Source organism: Ursus maritimus, unplaced genomic scaffold, assembly GCF_017311325.1.
Source record: "Ursus maritimus isolate PB19 unplaced genomic scaffold, ASM1731132v1 scaffold_13, whole genome shotgun sequence".
Lineage (NCBI taxonomy): Eukaryota > Metazoa > Chordata > Mammalia > Carnivora > Ursidae > Ursus > Ursus maritimus.
The window spans coordinates 13,931,658-13,954,357 of record NW_024423675.1 but is presented as its reverse complement, the minus strand read 5'-3'; the positions used below and the strand labels follow the sequence as shown (position 1 = coordinate 13,954,357).

The 22,700-nt window shown below is 33.8% G+C and overlaps 1 protein-coding gene across 2 annotated transcripts in view; it reads right to left on the bottom strand.

The window, feature by feature from the left end:
* Positions 1 to 22,700, bottom strand: part of GRIK2 (glutamate ionotropic receptor kainate type subunit 2) — a 635,255-nt gene that overhangs the window by 219,577 nt on the left and 392,978 nt on the right. For both annotated transcript variants that reach the window (XM_008704998.1, XM_008704999.2), the window contains exon 9: positions 12,005 to 12,118. In XM_008704998.1, coding sequence (XP_008703220.1) covers positions 12,005 to 12,118 — 114 coding nt within the window. The remainder of the gene's footprint in view (positions 1 to 12,004; positions 12,119 to 22,700) is intronic.

The following is a 22,700-nucleotide window of genomic DNA, read 5'->3' as shown; positions in this document are numbered from 1 at the left end:
AGACCAGTTTGCAGCAGAACACATGGCTTCAAAGGATGCCCCCAAAGTCATAGAAGAAACTCATAGGTAATCTGATACCTCTGCGTATACTAGCACAAGTTTTTTAAAGCTCAGTAAGAGCATTTGAAGATGAATTAGTGATATTTGTATAGAAAGCTGCAGATTGATTTATTATTACTATTATTATTTTAACGTAGGCCCACCCTGGCCAAGATAAATATATAAAAATCAATCACAACGATAAAGGAAGAAGTAGCTCTGTGAGCATTAAATAGTGGAAAATAAAACTGGTTAACCAGAAAAGCAGAATTATACCAGTGAAAAAAATATCAAAAGTGTTTTTAAGAAAAAAATCTTTAAAAATTTAAGAATTTTATATTCTAGGCATTTTGCCATGGAACTTATGAAAGGAATGAAAATTAGCAAACATATAATCTTCATTAAAAAAAGGAAAAAGTACTTTCTGATAACGATCAAATAATAGCCCTAAGAATGGCAAAATTGACATCTAAAAAGACCATAAACACTACATTTAGTAAAACTAAGTTAAATCTAAGTTTCTCTTAATACAGTTAAAGAAATGTGTAGAATTTAAAAAAGAATTTTCAGAAAATACGTTGTTCAAATGCATTATCTAATGACCCTTACATGGATTTCAAAGCCTGGTGCAGTTCGCGAGATGAAGTTTCTGCCTGACTCCACGGCACTCTGCTAACCACTAGGCTATGCTACTTTCATTTAACCAAAAGAAGAAGGAGGAGGAGGAGGAGAAGGAGAAGAATCTTCAACGCACTTTTCAGAGAAAAATTAGCCCTTATATGAATTTATCATTAAATCATTAAAAATAAAATAAATAAACGGCACATTTAAATAGAAAGCTAGAAAACTGACAACTAAAAAACACAAGAAAAACAGAAGGAGGAAAATAAGGAAATAGAAAAAAAAGTGAAGCAGTAAATAGGAAAGGAAATGATTACATTATAGACATCTTTTAGTAAAAGCAACAATAATAAAATAAGTTCTCTTCCTTAACCAACTCTAAGGAAAAAGAAAAAATTTAAAAACAAAGAATTTCACACGAGAAAGGGACTCAATAGAAATTATAAAACTCGTATGATGACATTATGTGAAAATATGTTGATAAATGTAAATACCTTGATATATATCAATGTACAATATAACATTGATTCTAAAAGAAGAAATAAAATGAATAGATCAATAGCTATAAAAGAAATTCGAATGTTTCAGAAATCTCCAGAAAATATCGAAATAGTGTGGAATTTTTATTTTTAACCCAATATGAAACAAATGATCTCATGATACACAGGCTGCTTTAGAGCATAGCAAATGCCCGAATCCAGTTCCGGTCTTTCTAAATGAGGTCATCATAACACCGATGTAACAAGCTAACAAAATGGTTAGATGCTGTAACCACAGAACAGTCACTATCAAATAGTACCTAAGAACAATACAGCAAATAAAACACAGCTGTCCACTGAAATATGTCTATCAAATAGTACCTAAGAACAATACAGCAAATAAAACACAGCTGTCCACTGAAATATGTTTCAGTCACAACCCATAATAGTCTATCTCTGGACTACAACTATGGTTACCTCTCAGAAATTGATTAATACACTTACCAGAATCACAAGTACAACTAGAAAAATTAATGATAAGCTGTATTGACAACCAATGTATTCAATAATTCCTGAAAAATAATTAATTTGAAAACTAGGTATGAAAAGTCTTCTTAAGAATAAATCTATTATCATATAATAAAAAGAAAAAAAATACCATTAAAATAAGGAAAACAGGCTCAGAGAATGAAGGTCTCACCAAATGCAAATAAAAATAAAACAGACAAAAGCAATTAAAAATCAGTAAAGGGAGAGACGAAATTTAGCTATCTATAAGCTGTATGATTAAATTCCGAAGCAACCAAAGACAATTAATTATAGATCTCTTAAATATAGAAATACTTCCACAAAGTGACTCAAGGTAAGGGAAATGTAACATAAACTATCTTCCTATATTTTTGGCATAAAAACATAAAATCGTATCATTTGACTCGTAAGTAGGGTCCACAAACATGCTATTTTAGAAAACGATAAGCAGTCTGTCCCCATAAACTCTATTTGACGGATGTTCTACTGAAATTGTGGCATATGTCTCCTTTTAACTTTAGCTTATGTATCACTATGTTTTGTTCCTTTTATGTTGATTTTTTTTTCCTGAATCTTCCTGAGACTTTTATTGGAAAGTTAAGAGGAAGTATATCTTTCACAATGTTGATGAAGATAGCTTCCATTATAGACATCTAGTGAGTACTTTGATTACAAATTTGCAGACAGTTCTAATCATTACACTATAAAACCAACACCAGAATTTAGAAAAGGAACTCCAGTACTGACAGAGCAAATTAGAGATGAAAAACAGAGGACAAGCCGAAACAGAAAACCAGGTTCTTAATGAAGGGAAATGCTCTGCTTTGTTCCTTCAGCTTCTGTTTTTCTCTATTTAGATCTGACCCGGGAACATTGTAAGTAGCTCTTCTAAAGTAACTGTCCAGCCCTAGTGTCCTGCTGACAGCTGGCATAGGGGTGCCAGGCCATCTGCCAGGTGAGAAGCCGAGCCATAGTCAATCACCCATAAGCAGAATAAAAAAGCAATATTCTCCTGTTCTAACTTTAAACAGTTGGCATGCTTTTCCTCTGAAAATAGTTGTTATTGTATTGACCCTAATAGCTTCAAAAATATATATTTTTTTACTATGTAAGAAAATTGCATGGAAACATTTATTATGATGGTGAAAAATAATAGAGATTTTTGGAGCCTTATTTTTAATTAGCTAACTTTTGGTTAATGAGGATGAAAGAAACTGTGAATTTTAATTGGAAGATGATTAAAAAATAAAAGAATTCTCTATTTATGAATATTATGGAATAAAATATATTTAAGTGGTTATTTAGTTCATCATGTTTTATAAAGTATTTTTTAAAAATTCAAAAGTGAAGATTGCTATATTATACATAAATGATTCATTTATAAGGTATTCAGTTGCATTAATTTAAAATGGTATTTTTAAACCTGATGACATTTAACAAGCATCTAGTATCATTAACATTTGTAAAGATCAATAACTATTTGGTTTTATAACTTCTTATACTAGCCAAGGTCTGCAGACAATTTGAAGCTTGTAATTTTATTTCCTTACCACCACTGTCCAAACTACATTTTAATCATTTTAAAACAGTCTTGTAGTTTTTTTCTTAGCTAAATTACGGAAGTTTCATAAAATGTAGGTAGTAAACTTTGATCTTAAAAATGGAAAGGGGTCATAGATTTAAGGGAATTCGTTTAAGTACTAGTATTTCATTACATTTTAATGATTTATATTACTCTAAATGTTGGGAAAATATGTAGAAACTTAACTGGACAGACTAACGATATTTTCCAATTCACAGTCACAAGAAATGGCCAACAAAAATAAGTAAAAGACCAGCACAAATAATGGCAAGATTGATTGTTACTACTGCACTGACAGGAGAGTGTTATTTATTTCTTCTGTTAGCCTCTGCCATTCCAACTGTCCTGCTTTCACTGCTGTAGAGTTAAGAAAGGACTTGCCATTGTCTGAGTCCCGGTCTTTCAAATTCCTCCTATTCACCAGGGCTCTTAAAGTCTGAATTCTGCCATCCCTAATTAACATTCATGTCAGAAGCCTACCGTGCACTACAGGTTATCACAATGGGAAGTAGGAATACCAGGAGAAAAAAGTGAAAAAACCTAGCAGCTACTATCAGAACAACTTAATATTTTCAAGAAAGGCAATACTAAGGATGACTGGTTTGTTAGGATCAAAAACTACCCATGAGAGAATCTCCACATGTGCTTATCTATTGTTCTCTTGACTGGAAAACAAACCCCATTCCAATATCTCAAGACGTTATTAAAAAGGCACTTTCACATGAACTTTCTGGATAGAAAAAGAGTAACTCTTAGAATCTGGAACTTATGTTTTAAAGCACCAACAAAATAGTGTAGCAGGCCTGCAGAGCAGTTTTACCTTAATAACTTTTTAATACACCATGCTTATTATTTACCTTTTACTTTTTTTTTCAGAACTTAAGTGCATTCTGAGGCAACCTACGAAGTTTCACTTCCTTTCTCTGATTTTGTTTTGCAAGATTATTAAGCAAAGACATTCTTTTGAATACCTGATTCACACACACACACACACACACACACACACACACACACGGATCCCTTAGTACACTACTGCAAATGTACAAAAATAAATAAATCTAAGTCTTTATTGGCCATAATTATTGTTCCAAGAAAAGTTTTTGTTTTTATTTTGTATCTACAGAAAATCTGCTGGGATTTGGGAAGGTGTAAGAACATCTTTCTCCCTGAAATGTAATACATAATCATTGAAATTATAGTAAATCCTATAGAAATAATAGTAATATGTTGAAGTTAACTTTTAAGGAAAGGGTTAGAATTTTGCTAGTTGTGCTGTTCACCAATATTTCAGGAAAGAGCAATAAGGGTTTAAGGAGGATTGGGGTTAGTGATAATCATTCATATTTTAGTAAAAACTGATCTGTTATCTAATTCTGTCACTTGACTGAATTATCAGTTTAGATTGGAGATTTGAGTTGTCACTTTCTACTGGTATTTGTATTTTGGCCATTAAATATTTCATTAGCTTAATTCCTAAGGGAGAGAAGAAAGAGGAAAAGGAAAAGAAAAAAGAAAAAAACACACACAAAACAAACCCTCAAGCTGAAAGCAGCCATTTCACTGGTTTTCCAGTAAAAGGTTTGATGGGAAAGGAGACTACCTATTAGCTAATTTCTAAACTGCATTTCATTTCTGAATCTAATTTATTAGCTCCTTACATGAATAATCAAGTTTTGACTACACGAAAGTTATTGCCAATATCTCCATTCATAGATGACTAAATAGAGCTCACTATCTCCCTTCTCAACATCCTTATCATGCTCTGTGACAAGGCTAATGCCCTATCCCTTTGCTTTTAACCTGAAGTCCTCATCCACATTCCTCAATTGTTGTTGCCCTTCATGTAATCCATCCCCAATAAATCTCACACTTGAGTTTTCAATGTTGTCATCTCTTCCTCTTCTCCATAAGTACAATATCTCTCAAATCAGACTCTGTAAATCTCCCATTCCATAGCACCCATGAACAGACCATATCTCACTAGTTCTGTTCCTTGACTCACTTTTGTTAAACTGTCTTAGAATAATATCCTTTATTATTATTATTATTATTTCTGATATCTAAATTATGAATATGGGGTTTAAAGAGACTGAGGTATCTAAGAAACAAACCACTGGTTTGAGCGAATAGAAAAGTACCAGAAACAAACAGTTTGGAAATAGAGGAGGAAGAGGTATGGTAAGGCCTGAATTGAAGAAGGAGTTTTGATGCATGCTGCGTTTGATATTGGACATCCACTCAGATCTAAACTGCAGCTAAAATTGAGATTGTATAATTTTACATGGTTCTATCATGATAATATCTTTGGCGATGAGAAAACTAGAGCAAAAATACTGCATTTCCATGCTGCTTGCTGTAGTTAAGCTGAACCAGAGATTCGGATTTCTTTATTCATTCTTCCATACCAAACTTAATACATCGTTCATAACAAAATAAGCTTCAACAAAATTACAGTACTGACAATAATGTTGGCAATGAAAAAGAATATAACGACAAAATAAAAATACTTCAGAATCTGTATTATGGTGGCATTTGTAAAGTAGATTTAATAAAGAAGGATGAAGGAAGCACGTGTGTGTATATGAGATATTATGTGGTTAAAAAAAGGAGATGCTGGTCGCTTATAAAACCTTTAAAGACTAAGACCCTACGTTTTACACATTATGCCTTGGCGTACCTGGTCGGCTCAGTTGGTAGAGCATGCAACTCTTGATCTAGGGGTTGTGAGTTCAAGCCCCAGTTGGTTGTGGAGATTACTTTAAAATAAAGTCTTTGAAAAAAAAATTATGCCGAATTTCACATTAAAACACAGATTTCTTTCTGTATGGTACCACCACCAACAGCCTTATGTTTATCTAGCTGACCTGGCAGTCTAAGAGAATATTAATAGTTATTTGAAATAAAATACATTGAGCTATTAAAGCAAGAATGAGAGAGAGAAATGTAATGCCAGCAGGATCCCTGAAATAGAAGAAAAAAATATGGTGAGAAAAGATTTGGTTGCCTTTGAACAAGCCAGTTGCAGGAGGAGGGTCAGAGAGTTGGAGTTTGAATGAGGCACTCTCATCTCAGACGTTAACGTTTAAGTAGTACTTGTGTGTGGATATTTACTATATCTTTCTTAAATTATTTTGATCTTATTATCTCCACAATACATGTTTAAAACTGCTTAGAAATGGTGGAAGGGTTGCTAAGAATGAAAATCTTTTTCTTTGTGAAGCTGCGGTGTCTGGGTTGCCAAGTCCCAATGCTAGCAACTTAAAGAACTACGTGCTTGACGGTCCTTCTGTAACAATGGAAAGAGAAGAATTGAAGGGAAAATGTATTGCAGCGGCAGATTTGAAGCCCTAGAAATCTGCTTTTGTTGATATTATAGAAGAAGCTTCCGAACCATTTAGGGGATGATTCGGTCACTTCATCTTTTGCACCGTGAAACCTTCCCATTGTCCTGGAAGCTTGCTCCCAGATAAGCCTCCTGTATCTGCGGGCTGCAACAACAAAGCTTTACAAGCCTAAGCAAGTAAACTGGATACTGAGCTATATAACCCTCCAGGAGGTGCTAGAAAAATTTTAAAAATAAAATAAAAAAATAAGACTAAGTTACAGATGCAAGCACATTTTTTTAAAATTCATTGAGTAACCAGGAAGAAAGGACTTCCGTAAGAATAAGTGATTTTTCTAAAAAAATACCCAAATTCATAGTCATTTGTACACTGAAGTGCTACTGGCCATGAAGGGAAAGAACGTGTACGGTGGCATTGAAGTGTTAGTAATCTTTTGACGGACAAAAATCAATTATTATACAGGAGCAGAACAGTGGGAAGCACTCAACATATTTAGACAGGTCTAAAAAAATCTGCTGGCAAACCAAGAGTTCAGAGGGAAAACAGGCATTCCTTGTGTGAATTTAAATACTCAGTCACCTGATACTGCCCCTAGCTAGTGGATCCGTGACAGTAAGGACAACAGGATCAGAATATGGATCAGATTATAAACTAAAGATAATAGCACATACTGTTCTTTAAAAGCACTCAATATAAAAATAAATAAAAAAATAAAAAATAAAAAAAAATAAATAAATACATAAAGTAAATAACACTGTCTTGTTCAGAATGAATATTTTTGTTTATTATTTTTGGCAATTAGGGATTAATATTTTAACATTGCTATGAAATAAATAAAATCCTCATAAATGAAAAAACGATTCTAAGATTAAATTTTTAGTTCCATTAATAACAACAAACATAAAAAGCAAGGGGATTTTAATAGCAACTGAACTTGAAATTTAAAGATCACAGAGATGATATGAAGTATATTAAGGAGAGGACATGAGTAGACTAAAGTTTTAGTTCCAGAACTGCAGATAAAGTTACATAAATTTCCAAATTATATGATATCATAAACCTTCATTCAAAATCTTAAAAAATAAGGAACGTTTTAAAAAATATGTAAGTCTTTCTAAAATGAATTATTTCATGATATAACCATACACTGCACCCATACAATATATTGGGTGTAGGTTGTATTGTTGAAGGGGAGTAAAAGATATTTATAAACAAGGTGCTTAATCTCAATTCTAAAGAGAAAAAATAAGGTGTCCAGATTGTCAGAAAAATCTGAAATTATGGTTTAAAGAGGCTGAAAGAAAACCGTGGTACATTAAAAGAGGAAAAAAATGAGAGGGGCAAAATATCCAACCAAGCATAGTCTAATCTTGGCCTCTGGGGAATGTCTAGATGTTTGGGGATACACCCATCATAGCAATACAGTGTTCTAGCATATGTGGAATTTCGGAATAAGAAGTGTTGCTTTAGGGGAACAATTTTCAATCAAGATGTTATTTTGGTCATAAACTATAGTTGCTATACCTTTCCATAGTTGGCCAATGGAGTTTTCATTTCATAGTATTGGTTGTTCAGGCTGGCTAAATACATGGGTTGGAATCTCACTGCTCTACTTTTAACTGTGTGCCCATGAGTAGGCTGTCTAGGCAATCTGGACATTAGCTATACCAATGGTAATAGTATTAATAATGGTATCTACCTCAAAAGGTTATTATGACAATTAACTGAGTAAATACATGAGTAGTGCTTTGAATGGGGTCTAGCACATAGCAGGCATTCAATAAATGTCTTTTTTTTTTTTTTTTTTGGTAATGGACTGTGTAATCTGATTCTATAAAGCTGAGAAGCAGCTTTATAGAAGCACCAGCCCCATCCATCCTAGTCTTCTTTCCATTTTGCAAATTTGCCAAGACTTTCAGGCTCTAGGGCCCTTGAGTGTCCTGTTCTCTCTGTCAAAAATACTCTTTTTCTCTTTCTTTACCTTGCTAATTCCTTCTCAAGCTTCAGATATCTGCTGTCTGCTCCTCTCTACAGGGAGGCCTACCTGACTTGTCCTTTCACTCCTGACTCCCAGTATAACTCAGGATTATCCTGTAAAAGGATTTAAGCCATTTATCTTTTCTTTATATCCTAATCACAAGGTTTGGTGTGTGTGTGCACGTGTGTGTGTGTGTGTAAATGTGTGTATAATCCTCCCTATGAATCCTTACCATTTTCTAAGCTCCCTGAGGGCAGACACCGTGTCTATTTTGTTCATCAAACAAAGCTTTTAGCACGCCATCATCACTCAATTCACATTTGTTAAATAAAAGAATAAATAAAAATAAATTCAAGAGAAATGGAACCAATTATTATTAGCACACTGATAATGCCAAATCCTAGAATACTTCACTGTTTTTTCTTAAGACACACAATAAATATATTGAACAAGAAGCATAAGTGAACTTCACTTTGGTAACTCCACAGCTTCTCCTTGTGGAAATACCATTATTCACAACACAGCCAGAATCTCCTCTGAGATTTTTCCAAGAGAGAAAAGAACAAAATAACGAAACATAAATCAAATGGTCATAACCTCCTTATAAAATAAAAATTAAATGTCAGTAAATTACATCAAGCATAATGCTTACTGAGTAAGGCAACTAATCTCTTCAAATCTGTTCTTTTCTCGATTGTGGATATTTTGTAATCAGAGTATCCAAAACAAGAATTTTTTCACTAAGTGATATAAAAACAAAGTGACTTTCATTTTAACAAATACCAGAATCACTTAAAGACCAACAGAGGGACATACTCAAAAACAGAAATAACTTATCTTTCAAAATGTAAGCTTAGTGTATGGCTCCACAGTTGATCTTACATCTTAGTTATACAGAGTAATGATCTGAGCAGTTGTTCTCCATCATTGTTACAGACCAGAATTACCTGTGGATTTTTTTTTTTTTTTAATGAAGATTTCCAAAGTCCAAAGCTCAGAAATACGGTTTCAAAAAGTACGAAATGTGTTTTGGGTACAAGTATGTTTTTAAAAACTTTATGCCTGGTTTTAATATGAAACTAAGGTTAAATACCACTTGTTTATCAATAGATGCAAAATTGTTCATGATTGAGAAAAATATCTGAATACTTCTTATAAAACAACCCTAAGTAATTAAGATTGAGAAATTATATGCATAGTCTTAATCAACTTTTTGGACAAGAAGTTTGCACTAAGCTTCACAGATGAAAAATATTTAAGTATAATCATTCAAAAGTTGCTTACTTCTTCTAATATTCCATTCAATTAAATACTGTTTATTTAACTTAATTTGACAAATATTTGAGTGCTTGCTATGTCTAGGGCACTTTTCTCTGACATTGAAATATCAAGAAAGTGTAAACTTTGATCATAGGCCTTATATAGATTCATGTCAATAGACACACTGATACATACAGATTTTCTAAGATTAAAAAACGGTGCATAGTAAGTGCCATAATAGAGTATTATGATACATAAAGTGAAAATCTCCCCATGTCACACACCCCCTGTGACATACACACAACTTAATGGAGAGATCAGACAGCTTCCTGGAGTGGTTGTCATTTGAAATGGGTTGGAAAGGATGAATAGGATTCTCAAAGGGAAATGTAAAGAACTGAGCAAAGTTTTGGAGCCGTAAGGTAAGTGATGTGTCTGGGAGTCTGGCTGCATCAAGGAGAACACAGAAAGACATGCCAACTGCTGAAGACTATAGATGTCTCTTATATAGCACTCATTATGAGCACTGTAGAGACACATATGATGTAAAAATAGGAGACATAGTCAGATCCTATTCCTCAAAGAAATATTCAGTGATGTTTGGAGAAATAATGCATACATGAAATAAGCAAAGAAGAGTGTAATATTAATTCTAAATAATATAAAGCACTGGAAAGTACACAAATATCTCAGAAATGGAGAGAAACATATTACAGACAAAAGGAACTGGGCTAACACAATCATGGGAGTAAGTTAACTGACAGGGAATTTTGGGAAATGAGGATGGAACTGTGGGAGGAGACAAGATTACAGAAGGTCTTGAACATCAGGGTCGAAATTTGGGGTACTTTTTAATGGTCAATAAGGATTCACTATAGACTTATAAGGAGGGAAACAGGAAAATGACAGATCATTACAACGAAGAGTGGGGTGCATTGTAGAGGAAGAAGGCTGTCAGCTGTAGGGATGGTTACATGGTTATTGCAACAGTCCTAGCAGGAGGAAATGAGATCCAGGATACAGGCAGAGAAAAGATGTATTAGCATCTTGTGAGAGCATTTCAACTGAAGAACAAGGGCAGTTAACTGGTGGGTATGAGAGTACCTTTGAAAAAAAGAGGGAAATATAAAGAGAACTTAGGAAGTTTGGATATGATATATAGGCAGCAAGTATTCACTGAGGTTTTCAGCAAGGGAGTGATTAAAAAAAACTGATGAACTTCCATCACTGTCATTTTATGATTACCAGCTTTGCTTCATTATCAAGAGTCTTTAACCCAAGGTATTTTATTTTGACATGCCTAGAGATCTGACATCCCTCATTGTTAATAAAAAGACAAGATTATGAATTCCTCCTGGCTTGATTTGCCACCATAAATCAAATTTAGAAATTACACAAAAGCTAAAAGTGTGTGGTGGTTTGTTCTGAACATTAATCTCACATTCTTATTGACTACTTGGGAAGACAAAAAACTAGCATTGATAAGCTTATTCTATAGGTAGAAAGTACTAACTTAAAAATATAAGAGTTCCTTGATTATTCTAAAATTAAAATTCCCTTTTCAAATGGCATTGTAGGAATAGGAAATATTACTATGTGATCTAATTAAAATATATAATTATAAGGGGTGTAAAAGTATCCAGTGCATCAGTATTAAGTCTGTTGCTGGTGAAAAGTTTTCTGGCTTAAAAAAACACTTACCATTTAATTTTATTAGGGAGATAAATAAACTAAAAGCTATTTTCCATGACGAAAACAATTGAAAGCAAGGTTGAAATATAACGATAATAGAAAAAATCCTGAAAAATAAATGACATACCCTTTAAAATATATTTGCAGGAGATGAAAGCAAAAGTAAAGTTCACATGCAGGCCCTCACATAACTTATTTATACATCTGCATGTCAATACATTTTTCAAATCTTAACATTAAAAATTCTTCAATGGTACCTAATTTTGCAGAAATGTAATGATTTCTAGTAATACATTAAGCTGTATCAACATAACCAGCCAAACATTAATGCAAGTTACATCATTAAAGACTAACATAACATAGTAATTGCTAACTGACTGCAAAATACATTTTTTTCTGCATTGTTCAAATTATAATGTCCACTTCCATGTTTATCTACATTTATCCGAAAAAAAAAAAGAAAGGAAAAGCAAACACTTACCAAAATGGTGGTAACAATCAAAGAACGATTGGATAAGGAATCTGTGATGTTCGCTGGCTTTCCCTTTTGACTTTCTGTCATATTCAGGCCACTGGCTGGATCCCAAGTTCCAATCTATAAAATAGCATATGTACTTTGTAAATTGTCCATCAGGCATCTGGGAGAAAGTACTGCAAGAGAAAGTTAAGACTGCTAACACTTATTATTCACCTCTGCTGCATTATCTACTGTCGTTAAAGTAAAGGCTGCTTGTTTTAAGCATGATTCACCGCTCTGTGAAGTGTGTCCAGTGAAGTGTGACATTAAAGAACAAAATGATCCACTGCACTTCTACAGTCAGTATGGGAGCTTAATTCTCCATTCAAACTTTAATTCACCAAGATAAACCACATTTGATGGTACCTTGATAGCTGGCTAGAAACTCATTAATAGTGCATATCTTTTACTGTAATGGATCTATCTCATCCTCTCATTACAAAGATAACATGTCATGTTATATAGACAAAGCTAAAAGACAGAGCAAAACCTGGGGATCCAAGGTAAATTAATAGGCAAAGGCAAACTTAAGAGCGGCATTGATTGGTTTTTCTCACGACCTCCGATAGGGCAAAATCATACCCAGAATTACCCTTGGAGTTTTTATAAATACACCTTTGAGCATTCAAAATACTCCAAGAACAGATTACGGCACAATTCCATCTGAGCAACCCATTCCAATACTTCCACCTGTATGCTATTTAATATGTACTTTAATTTAACTAATACTCTCTGATAATTAGGCCATATACTCTCAGTGTTCACACATTTTATACCCCCCCTGAACACAGCCTATGAGAGGATACAGCACACCTCTGGGAGACCCACATGAGCACAGGATGCCACTGAATGCACACACTGAGTGGTTTATGTGCATCGGCACCACTGTCCTGCCACATAACGATGGTGAGCACTGAAGAATGGAGGCAAAAGATTCGAGCCAGTAGTTCTTTTCTCCAACCTCTCAAGCCTAGAAGTCATGGATAATAAACTTTGTTTTCCATATCCCTCTAGCCAATTACCCAATATGTTTACTCAAAGGAAAGGAAAACTATCAATTATCCGTTTATCTTTAAAAGAAAGCTTTGTATATAAATGAAATAATTTTAAAGTGACATTGATTTAGCAGGTAATATTACCCTGGTCTACCTAAATATGCTAACAAAGGTGTAATCAGCATATCTTATCCAACTTAAATATTATGATCATTTTTATTTTTATTTTTTAATATTTCATCGCATTTACTCTTTTTGAACCTTTTTTCATTTCCATAGTTTTCTAAGTAACCTATTAAGATGTCTACCTCCCTCTAATTGGAGAAGCACAAAAGTAGAAACATTAGTAATTTCTGTACTTCATAAGAATAGGTAGGCCATTTTGATACTTGTATGTAAGTGCAAACCCAAGTATATTTTTTCAAAAATGCATTAACTATATCAGGGATTCCATATAATGTTTTTTTAGTGATGTCTAAAAAAAAACTCTTGAGGCGCCTGGGTGGCTCAGTTGGTTAACATCTGCCTTCGGCTCAGGTCATGATCTCAGGGTCCTGGGATCAAGACCTGCAGTCAGGCTCCTTGCTCAGTGAGGAGTCTGCTTCTCCCTCTCCCTCTGCCCCTCCTCCCTGCTCATGCACACTCTCTCCCTCTCAAATAAATAAATATTTTTTAAAAAATTAAAAAATAAAAGAAATCTCTTGCCACATTTTCTTATATTGAGTTAATTTTCCTCTTACCATTAAAAACTATATATTCCTGATGTTTGTGTCAATACAGGAAAAAGTCAGATAATACAGTGAGAAAAAAAGAAAAAAATACTGATTTCAGCATTCTCTCCAACGTAAATTATTTATTGGTCAATTAAATTTCTTTACTTTAGCCTCTGACTACATGAAGTCATAAAGATGAGGTTTAATTATAATTTAGGGTCAATAATGATTGAGGGCCAGAGAGGTAACAGCCACGTGTGAAGAAAAAAGACCATAAGCCAGTAGTAAGAATTTCCAGGCAAAGGTATGCAGTTTCTAAATTTTACAAACTCTCAAGGCAGAATAGCAGGTAATAGCCACAATCCAGACCCTGCTCTTCTCATAGCTGTGTACCTGGGGGCTGCATGCTCCCAGAGCAGGTGATTTTTTCAAGTTCCTACTAAGGCATCACTAGAGCTAATAGAGGCCTCATTAGGAACCTGGATGGGGAAGGACAGAGAGGATATTGTAAAACCTAGAATGCCTGCTGACCTGCTTAAAGTGTTTCAAATTCAAAATCATTAAAAAAACACTGTGTTGGCTAAACAAGACACATGTGCAGATCGGATTTTGCAGTGACTGCCACTTTTCTGCCCCTGGTCTATAATTAATACCTATTACTCATTTGTCCCCTTAGATTTTCTTTCTTCTTCTTTTTTTTTTTTTCACATTAGCTAAATAGCTAGATTTTTCCAGACGTGTAATTCTACCAGCCAAATTACTGGCAAACATCATTTGCCCACTTTCGTCTGCCTAATGACATCCTCAAGCTTGATCAATTAGTTTTTCAACTTTCTACCCAAATCACTAATATAAAATATTGCCAATTTCACTTACCATCATCCTCTATGATTACTTTTATAAAAAATAGTTTAGCTAAACGTCCACTCATCTAAATATATTTATCTAGTTTCATTTTCTGTCAGTTGCTTTTCTAGTACTATTTGGATGGAGGGGTTCTGGTTCATAGTATATTAATCCATAATTTCCTATAATCATAAATATTAAATATCCCCTTTTATAAGTCTAGGTTTCTGAACTGAATATTATACAGTTTCAGAAATTTCAGTGACATAAAATTTTAAATAAAAAAAATTTGTGTGATCCTTAGATTTTAAGGCTACAGAAAATGTATAATTCAAAACTTTTAATTATTGAGGGAATTGTCACCAGTGGATCTTTTGGCTTGTTTTGTTTTAATCACAAGAGCCATAAGCTAAATCAAGATGATCTTTTTTTCTTTTAACCTATTTTCAGAACCATAATTTTTTCATTATATGATTTAACCAAATTTTTACAGTACTTTTTTTCAGCTCTAAAATGGAATAAAGATATCTAAGCACTCGACTTTATAGAGTTGTTTTAAGTAGAGTGATAATTCTCAACAAAGTGGTATAAATGGAATGTATCTCAATAGAAAAAAGGGTCATATATGACAAGCTTACAGCTAACATTATACTAAATGCTGAAAAGCTAAAAGCCTTTCCTCTAAGATGAGGAACAAAACAAGGATGCCCATTCTTGCCACTTCTATTCAACACAGTATTAGAAGTCCTCATCATGGCAATTAGGTAAGAAAAAAAAATATGAATTGGAAAAGAAAAAGTAAAAACTCTCACTATTTGCAAATGACAGGTTATTATATACAGAAGACTCCACCAGAAAACTGTTAAACTAATAAATTTAGTAAAGTTTCAGGATACAAAATCAATATACAAAAATGTGTTATGTTTCTATACACTAATAACAAACTACCAGAGAGAGAAATTTTTAAAAATCCCATCTACAATTGCATAGAAAAGAATAAAATAACTAGGAAGAATTTTAACTATGGAGGTGAAAGATCTGTACATTGAAAACTATAAGACATAGCACAAAAACAGACACATAGATCAATGGAATAGAATAGAGAGCCCAGAAATAAACCAATGCTTATATGGTCAATTAATCTATGACAAAGAAGGCAAGAACACACAATGAGGAAAAGACAGTCTCTTTAATAAATGGTGCTGGGAAAAACTGGGCAGCTACATGTCAAAGAATGAAACTGGACCACTTCCTAAAACTATACACAAAAATAAACTCAAAATGGATTAAAGACCTTTATGTGAGACGTGAGCAATTTCTGACATCAGCTGTAGCAATATTTTTCTAGATACCTCTCCTAAGGTAAAGGACACAAAAGAAAAAAATAATGGGACTACATCATAATAAAAAGTTTTTGCATAGTGAAGAAAACCATCAGCAAAATAAAAAATAAACCTACTGAATTGGAGAAGATATTTGCAAGTGATATATTCAATAAGGGATTAATATCTAAAATGAATAAAGAAACGTATACAACTCAACACCAAAAAAACCCCAAACAATCCAATTTAAAAATGGGCAGAAGACATGAACAGATATTTCTCCAGAGAAGACATAGAGATGGCCAACAGACACATGATGACATGCTCAACAGCACTCATCATCAGGGAAATGAAAATCATGGCCTCAATGAGATATCACCTTACACCTGTCAGAATGGCTAAAATAAAAAGATAAAAAGAAGTAACAGGTGTTGGCAAGGATGTGGAGGAAAGGGAACTCTTATGCACTGTTGGTAGGAATGTAAGTTGGTACAGCCATGGTGGAAAACAATATGGAGGTTCCTCAAAAAATTAAAAATAGAAATACCATATGATGCAATAATTCCACTACTTGGTATTTACCCAAAGAAAATGAAAACACTAATTCAAATGTTTATTACAGCATTATTTACAACAACTAAAATATGAAAAAACCTAAGTGTCCAAAAATAAGATGAATGGATAAGGAAGTGTGATAGGTAGGTAGATAGATAGATAGATGATAGATAGATAGATAGATAGATAGATAGATAGATAGATAGACACAATATTACATAGCCATGAAAAAAGATATCTTGCCATTTGCAACAACATGGATGGACCTAGAGGGTATTATGGTAAGTGAAATAAGTTAGACTGAAAAAGACAAATACCATATGATTTCACTCACATGCGGAATCTTAAAAACAAAAATAAAAGAATAAAGAAACAAAAAGCAGTATCAGACCTATAAATATAGAGAGCAAACTGATGGTTGCCAGAGGGAGGTGGGGTAGGAGGTAGCAAAATGGGTGAAGGGGACTGGAAGATACAGGTTTCCAGTTATAGAATGAATAAGTCATAGGTATAAAAGGCACAGCATAGAGAATATAATCAATGATTGTAATAGTGTTATATGATGACAGATGGTAGCTACACTTGTGGTGAGCATAGCGTAATGCATACAGAACTTGAATCACTATGTTGTACACCTGAAACTAATGTAACATTGTGCATCAAGTATACTCAACCCCTCCCCCCCACAAACAAAAAAAACCCTACAAGGCATTAATGAAATTGAAGAAAACACAAATAAATGGAAGGATATTCCATGATCATGGATTAGAAGAATCAATATTGTTAAAATGTCCCTACTACTCAAAGTTATTTACAGATTTAATGCAATCCTTATCATAATTCCAATGACATTTTGCAAAGAATAGAAAAAATAACCCTAAAACAACCCTAACACACACACACACACACACACACACAGGCTCAAATAGTCGAAACAATCTTGAGAAAAAAGAACAAAGCTGGAGGCATCACACTCCCTGAATTCAAACTATACTACAAAGCTATAGTAATTAAAACAGTATGGTATCGGCATAAAAACAGACAAATGGATCAATGGAACAGAGTAGGGAGTCCAGAAATAAGTCCACATATATATTGCCATTTAGTTTATGACAAAGGAGCCAAGACTATGCAATGGGGAAAGTACAGTCTCTTCAATAAGAACCAGACAGCCACATGCAAAAGAATGAAACTGAATCACTATCTTACTCCATACACACAAATTAACTAAAAATGGATTAAAAACATGAATGTGACATCTGAAAACCTAAAACTCCAAGAAGAAAATAAAGTCAGTAAGATCCTTGACATAGGTCTTGGTGATGATTTTTTTAATCTGATGCCAAAAGCAAAAGCAACACAAGTAAAATTAATAAATGGGACTACATCATACTAAGAAACTTCTGCACAGCCAAGAAAACCATCAATAAAATTAAAAGGCAACCTACTAACTGAGAGAAAATATTTTGAAATCATACATCTGATAAGGGGTTAATATCCAAAATATATGAAGAACTCATACAACTCAACAGCAGAAGAAGCCCTCCAAACAATCCAGATAAAAATGGGCAGAAAATCTGAATAGTCATTTTTCCAAAGAAGATATAGAAATGCCAACAGGTATATGAGAGTATTCTCAACATCATTCATCACCAGCAATATGCAAGTCACAACCACAGTGAGATACCTCACAGCTGTTAGATAGACTATTATCAAAAAGATGAGAAATTACAAGTATTGGCAAGGATATGGAGAAAAGGAAAGCCTTGTACACTGTTGGTGGGAATGTAAATTGGTACAACAACTATGGAAAACAGTATGGAGATTCCTCAAAAAATTAAAAATAGAACTACCCAGGATCCAGCAATTCCACTTCTGGTTTTTACCCAAAAACAAAAACAAAACAATAATCACTAACTTGAGAAGATATATATGCCCTCATGTTCACTGCAGCATTATTTATAATACTCAAGAGATGAAAACAGTCTAAGTGTCCATCAACGTATGACTAGATAAAGTAATTGTGGAATATATCTTTCTTGAGCAAAGAGCCTAAGTGATACTTTTCTAAAGAAGGTCTGCATGGTGACCACAAGAAACCTCTCTGTATATTATGTTTAAAACAGTCTAAGCACAGTGTGGAGTCCCCATCATAAGTGTTCAAAAAAATATTCCTAATAAATAGTTGCCTCCAATCATATGACACATTAAGTTCAGTTTGCTTTGAAGGATTTTTACCATTCCTTTTAGAAGAGGGGACATCCCTGATAGTACTATTGGAAAGTATTGAGAAATGGAAAGCACGAGGAAGGTATAGGTATTAAATGCTAACTCATATTTGGGAGCTGAGTATTCTCTCCAATTGATGGAATGTAAACTGGCAGAACGTAAATTTTTCTATTAACTAGTACACCCATTCTTTCTAGATAATTTATAAAGTCAGGTTTCAAACCTATATGGTGTGATATATAACAGTAAAAATGGAACTTTTTCAACACAGTGGTTGTTTTGCTAAGTGTTGCAGGCAAATTAGAAACTTTTTTTTCTCTTCACTGACCTCCCCCCACTTCCAATGTTGAATTTTTTAAATGAAAAGTAGAGATAGTTATTTGTATTACTGTCCAATAAAAGTACTAATAATAATTGATAGTTGTTTTTTTCCATTATATCACATATTAACAGATCACTTTAGAAGGAATTTACACCCGATGCCCCCAAAATAAACATGAACCATTTCACAGCAATGCCTACCTGTTGTCTGATAGGAAGAATTCATACTAAAGAACAATTATCCGGGAACTGAGCTACCTTTGTATGTAAGTAATTTGGCCGGTGAGGACCATGCAGAGAATTCCTCAGTTAATTACTTTCCTGAAACTAGCTACCCACCAATTTCCGCAGGGAGTGGAATTTCACCATTTGAGAACTACGGCGTTAATATGAGGACAATAAATCAACATGTATATGGTCATCTAACAGAAAAGGATGACTAATCCAAACATACATTTTATTTTTATTTTTGTCTAGGGTAAAGTCAACACTAAATATTAAGAAAGAGTTAGAGACAGGTGGTAGTTTTGATTTTTTAAATAAAATTTGAATCATTGAATTAACTGTTTTCAAATGTAACAATGTGGTAACATTCAGTTAATTAAGGGCCATTTTTCCAAGATTAAAAATGTAGTTTAGGTATTACTTTAAAATCAAAGCAATGCTTTAAAAATTATGTTTAGTATACATGTTTAATTCAAATTCAGTAGTTGAAAGAAAAAAAGTCAATATTTGGAATTCTCTGATGAGCCAAAATAGGAAACTGTATGCTCTCAAATTTAATTTCCAAACATAAATATAATCTGTAAAGAGTTTTCTTAAATATTTCATCATTGTGAAGGTTAAAAGTTATCAAGCAAAATCACAACTGTAAACCTACGGACACACAACCTAAAAATTTCAGCACACTTGTGAGACAGGACATACAATGAATTCTATGTAAGAGTTAGAGAAATTAAATGATTAACATCTCCAAAGGAAAACAGTAGGTTCAGATCTGGACTAGGATGCATTTTTGCTTTTTAAGAAACAAACAACATATTTCTGACTGGTAAACATCACCATTAGCATTGCTTGCCTACAGAGAAGCAAAAGAAATCTCAGTTCCTGGGAAATTTGGGGGTCATTGTTGTCATGGGGACCAGAATACATGTATCAAATGGCATCAAAGAGAGAAAGATTAAAAACTGCTACACATCAGGTATCTAGAAATCTATCAAAGAAATAGTTCTCACCTATCTAGTGTGGATTTTCACACTTAGATAAATTTTGAAGACTGTAAATTCCATTCAGACACCTTTTTCCCAGGGAGTTAATGAGTATAGGATTCTACAGGCTAGAGAAAGGTCAATAGTAAAGACTTCTATAGAAATTACCACTTGTTCTAAAAATATGTATGTTCTACAAAAAAGTTTTTCAAAAAGCAATTTGAAACATGTTCTGATCCTGGGACATCTATGCTTGTAAACTCAGGCAGGCAGGGTTTCACTACTAATTCTCACCCTCTCCATACATTGTAAAAATATTTGAGTTTTCAGTAAGAAGCCTATGGATTACTGATACCAGTTTCTACTAGTGGGTCCAAATGTAAGTAGTAAATATTCAGAAAAACAATGATGTCAAAAGTTGAAATGAAGCTTCACTTGAAAGTAAAATATGACAAAGTTACACTTTATAAAAGCTTGTAAATACTAATTATCTTCCTTTATATTATATATATAAATTCTTAATTTTGTAGAAATTGGCAAATATATAGAAGCCATAAAACGGCTTCTTGTAGCCACTTTTCTTTTTCAAAACTTCCCCTAAGGATATATAAGTTAGAAGCTGATTTTATTATAAAAACGTCAAGGCCAACGTCGTGTTATTGTTCATAGTCCTAAACACTTGCAGGCTCCTTAGTACCATCTCTGGCCAGAGAAATGTACTGATTTTATCCTTACATGTTTTTTTCAAAATTGATATAATATTAACACACAAAGCCAATTTTCATAAGGATTAGACACTTTCTAGCGAGAAGACAGAGAATTCTATTCACCACATTCAAAAAACTATCAGCAAAATAACCCAAACAAATAGCTAACTATAATGCTAGAGAAAAGATAGGAGAGGTACACAAGAATTATTTTAGTTTAATACCTCTACTTAGAAGTTAATACTCCTAGTACAATAAAAATTCATTTGAACAAAGACTTTTGTTGTTGTTTTTGTTTGTTTGTGTTTGGAAAGCACATGATATCTACATAGTGGTTGCAAAACACATTTGGTAAGAAAACTCAATCCTGTGGTAAGAATAAGTGATTTTACTATCATTTTATTTATTGTTAATTCAGGTATAATTAATATACAGTGTTATATTAGTTTCAGATGTATAAGTGATTTTATTACTGCATTATAGTTTCTCCAAAAAAATATTTTTTAAGTATAAGTGGTTATTTTCCCGAAAACAACCTCTAGATAACTCACCTTGCAATGGAAATACAGCATCATCACGGACTGTCATCAACTCCATTCAAACCTCTCTTATGTAAAAGCTTCCAACTGTTTTTGCTCTACACAGAATCCTCATGAATTCTCAATATTTCTTAACATCTTATGCCATTTAATCAAGCTTAGTTCCAACTGAAGCTGGTCTTTCCTAAGCACATAGCTAAGCTTCAGAGGACTAGGTAAGTAAGGTTAAACCATTTCCAGTGGTAAATCATATCCTGGTTACACATTCAAAGAAAAAAAAATAAAACTAAAAAACTTCATTTTATTGTCAGTTATGATGACATTCTTACTTTTCTCATGTCAATTTTCCTGACCTTACTATTTGTGCTATTTCTTCCTCTCCTTCCAAGTGACTTCCATAATTCTATTGACAGATTGAGTATACAAATAGACAACAGTCTGACCACGTATGAAATAGAACTCGACCCAGAGCCTCTGGAGCAAACCATCTGGGAGCCAAACCACAACCTCTGCGGCCATCTGCCCAAAATGGTCAAGATCTGTTCAATAACACCCAGCTTCCCTATTTTTTGCCAGCGGTCCACGTTTCCTCCTGCCAACAATCTCCACTCAGAGCACATCTGAGGCCTTTCCCTTTTTCCACTGTAAAGCTTTCCCACTGACCCGCCCGCCTTCGCATCTCTGCCAAACGCAAGTGCTACAGCAAGCTCTGAATAACAACGTGCGTGTTCTCGTTTAAGCGATCTTCGTTTATTTTTTCATACCATAAACGTATATGGTGAGAAAAGGGAACTTTCACAAATAGAAGAATTATGCTTCCTCTTTGATGCAGAATGGGGTGTCAGGATTACACTGCACTTGGAGGGTGCATTGTGCAGCCTCGCAGCCTCAGACTTCAGTGTTGCCTTCTCGGGCACACTAAAATCCTGGAGCCCTTGAAGCCTGGACTCACAACCCCAGCCCACTGACTGACTACTGGATTTCTCTGTTCCTACTGTGTAGGTAGGGGGCAAACTGGGAAAAGTTAAAAAAAAAAAAATGCTGTTCCATAGGAAAATAAATTTGCACCAGACACTTGAATAAGCATTCTACAGGAAGTATTTCTTATGATTCTTACAGTGACCCTTCCTTCATTTGATAGTCAATGAATATTTCTTGAGGATCTACTTTGTGCCAGAGACTTTTCTAGGCCTCGAATATGTAAATACTGGGACTGGGAGCATAC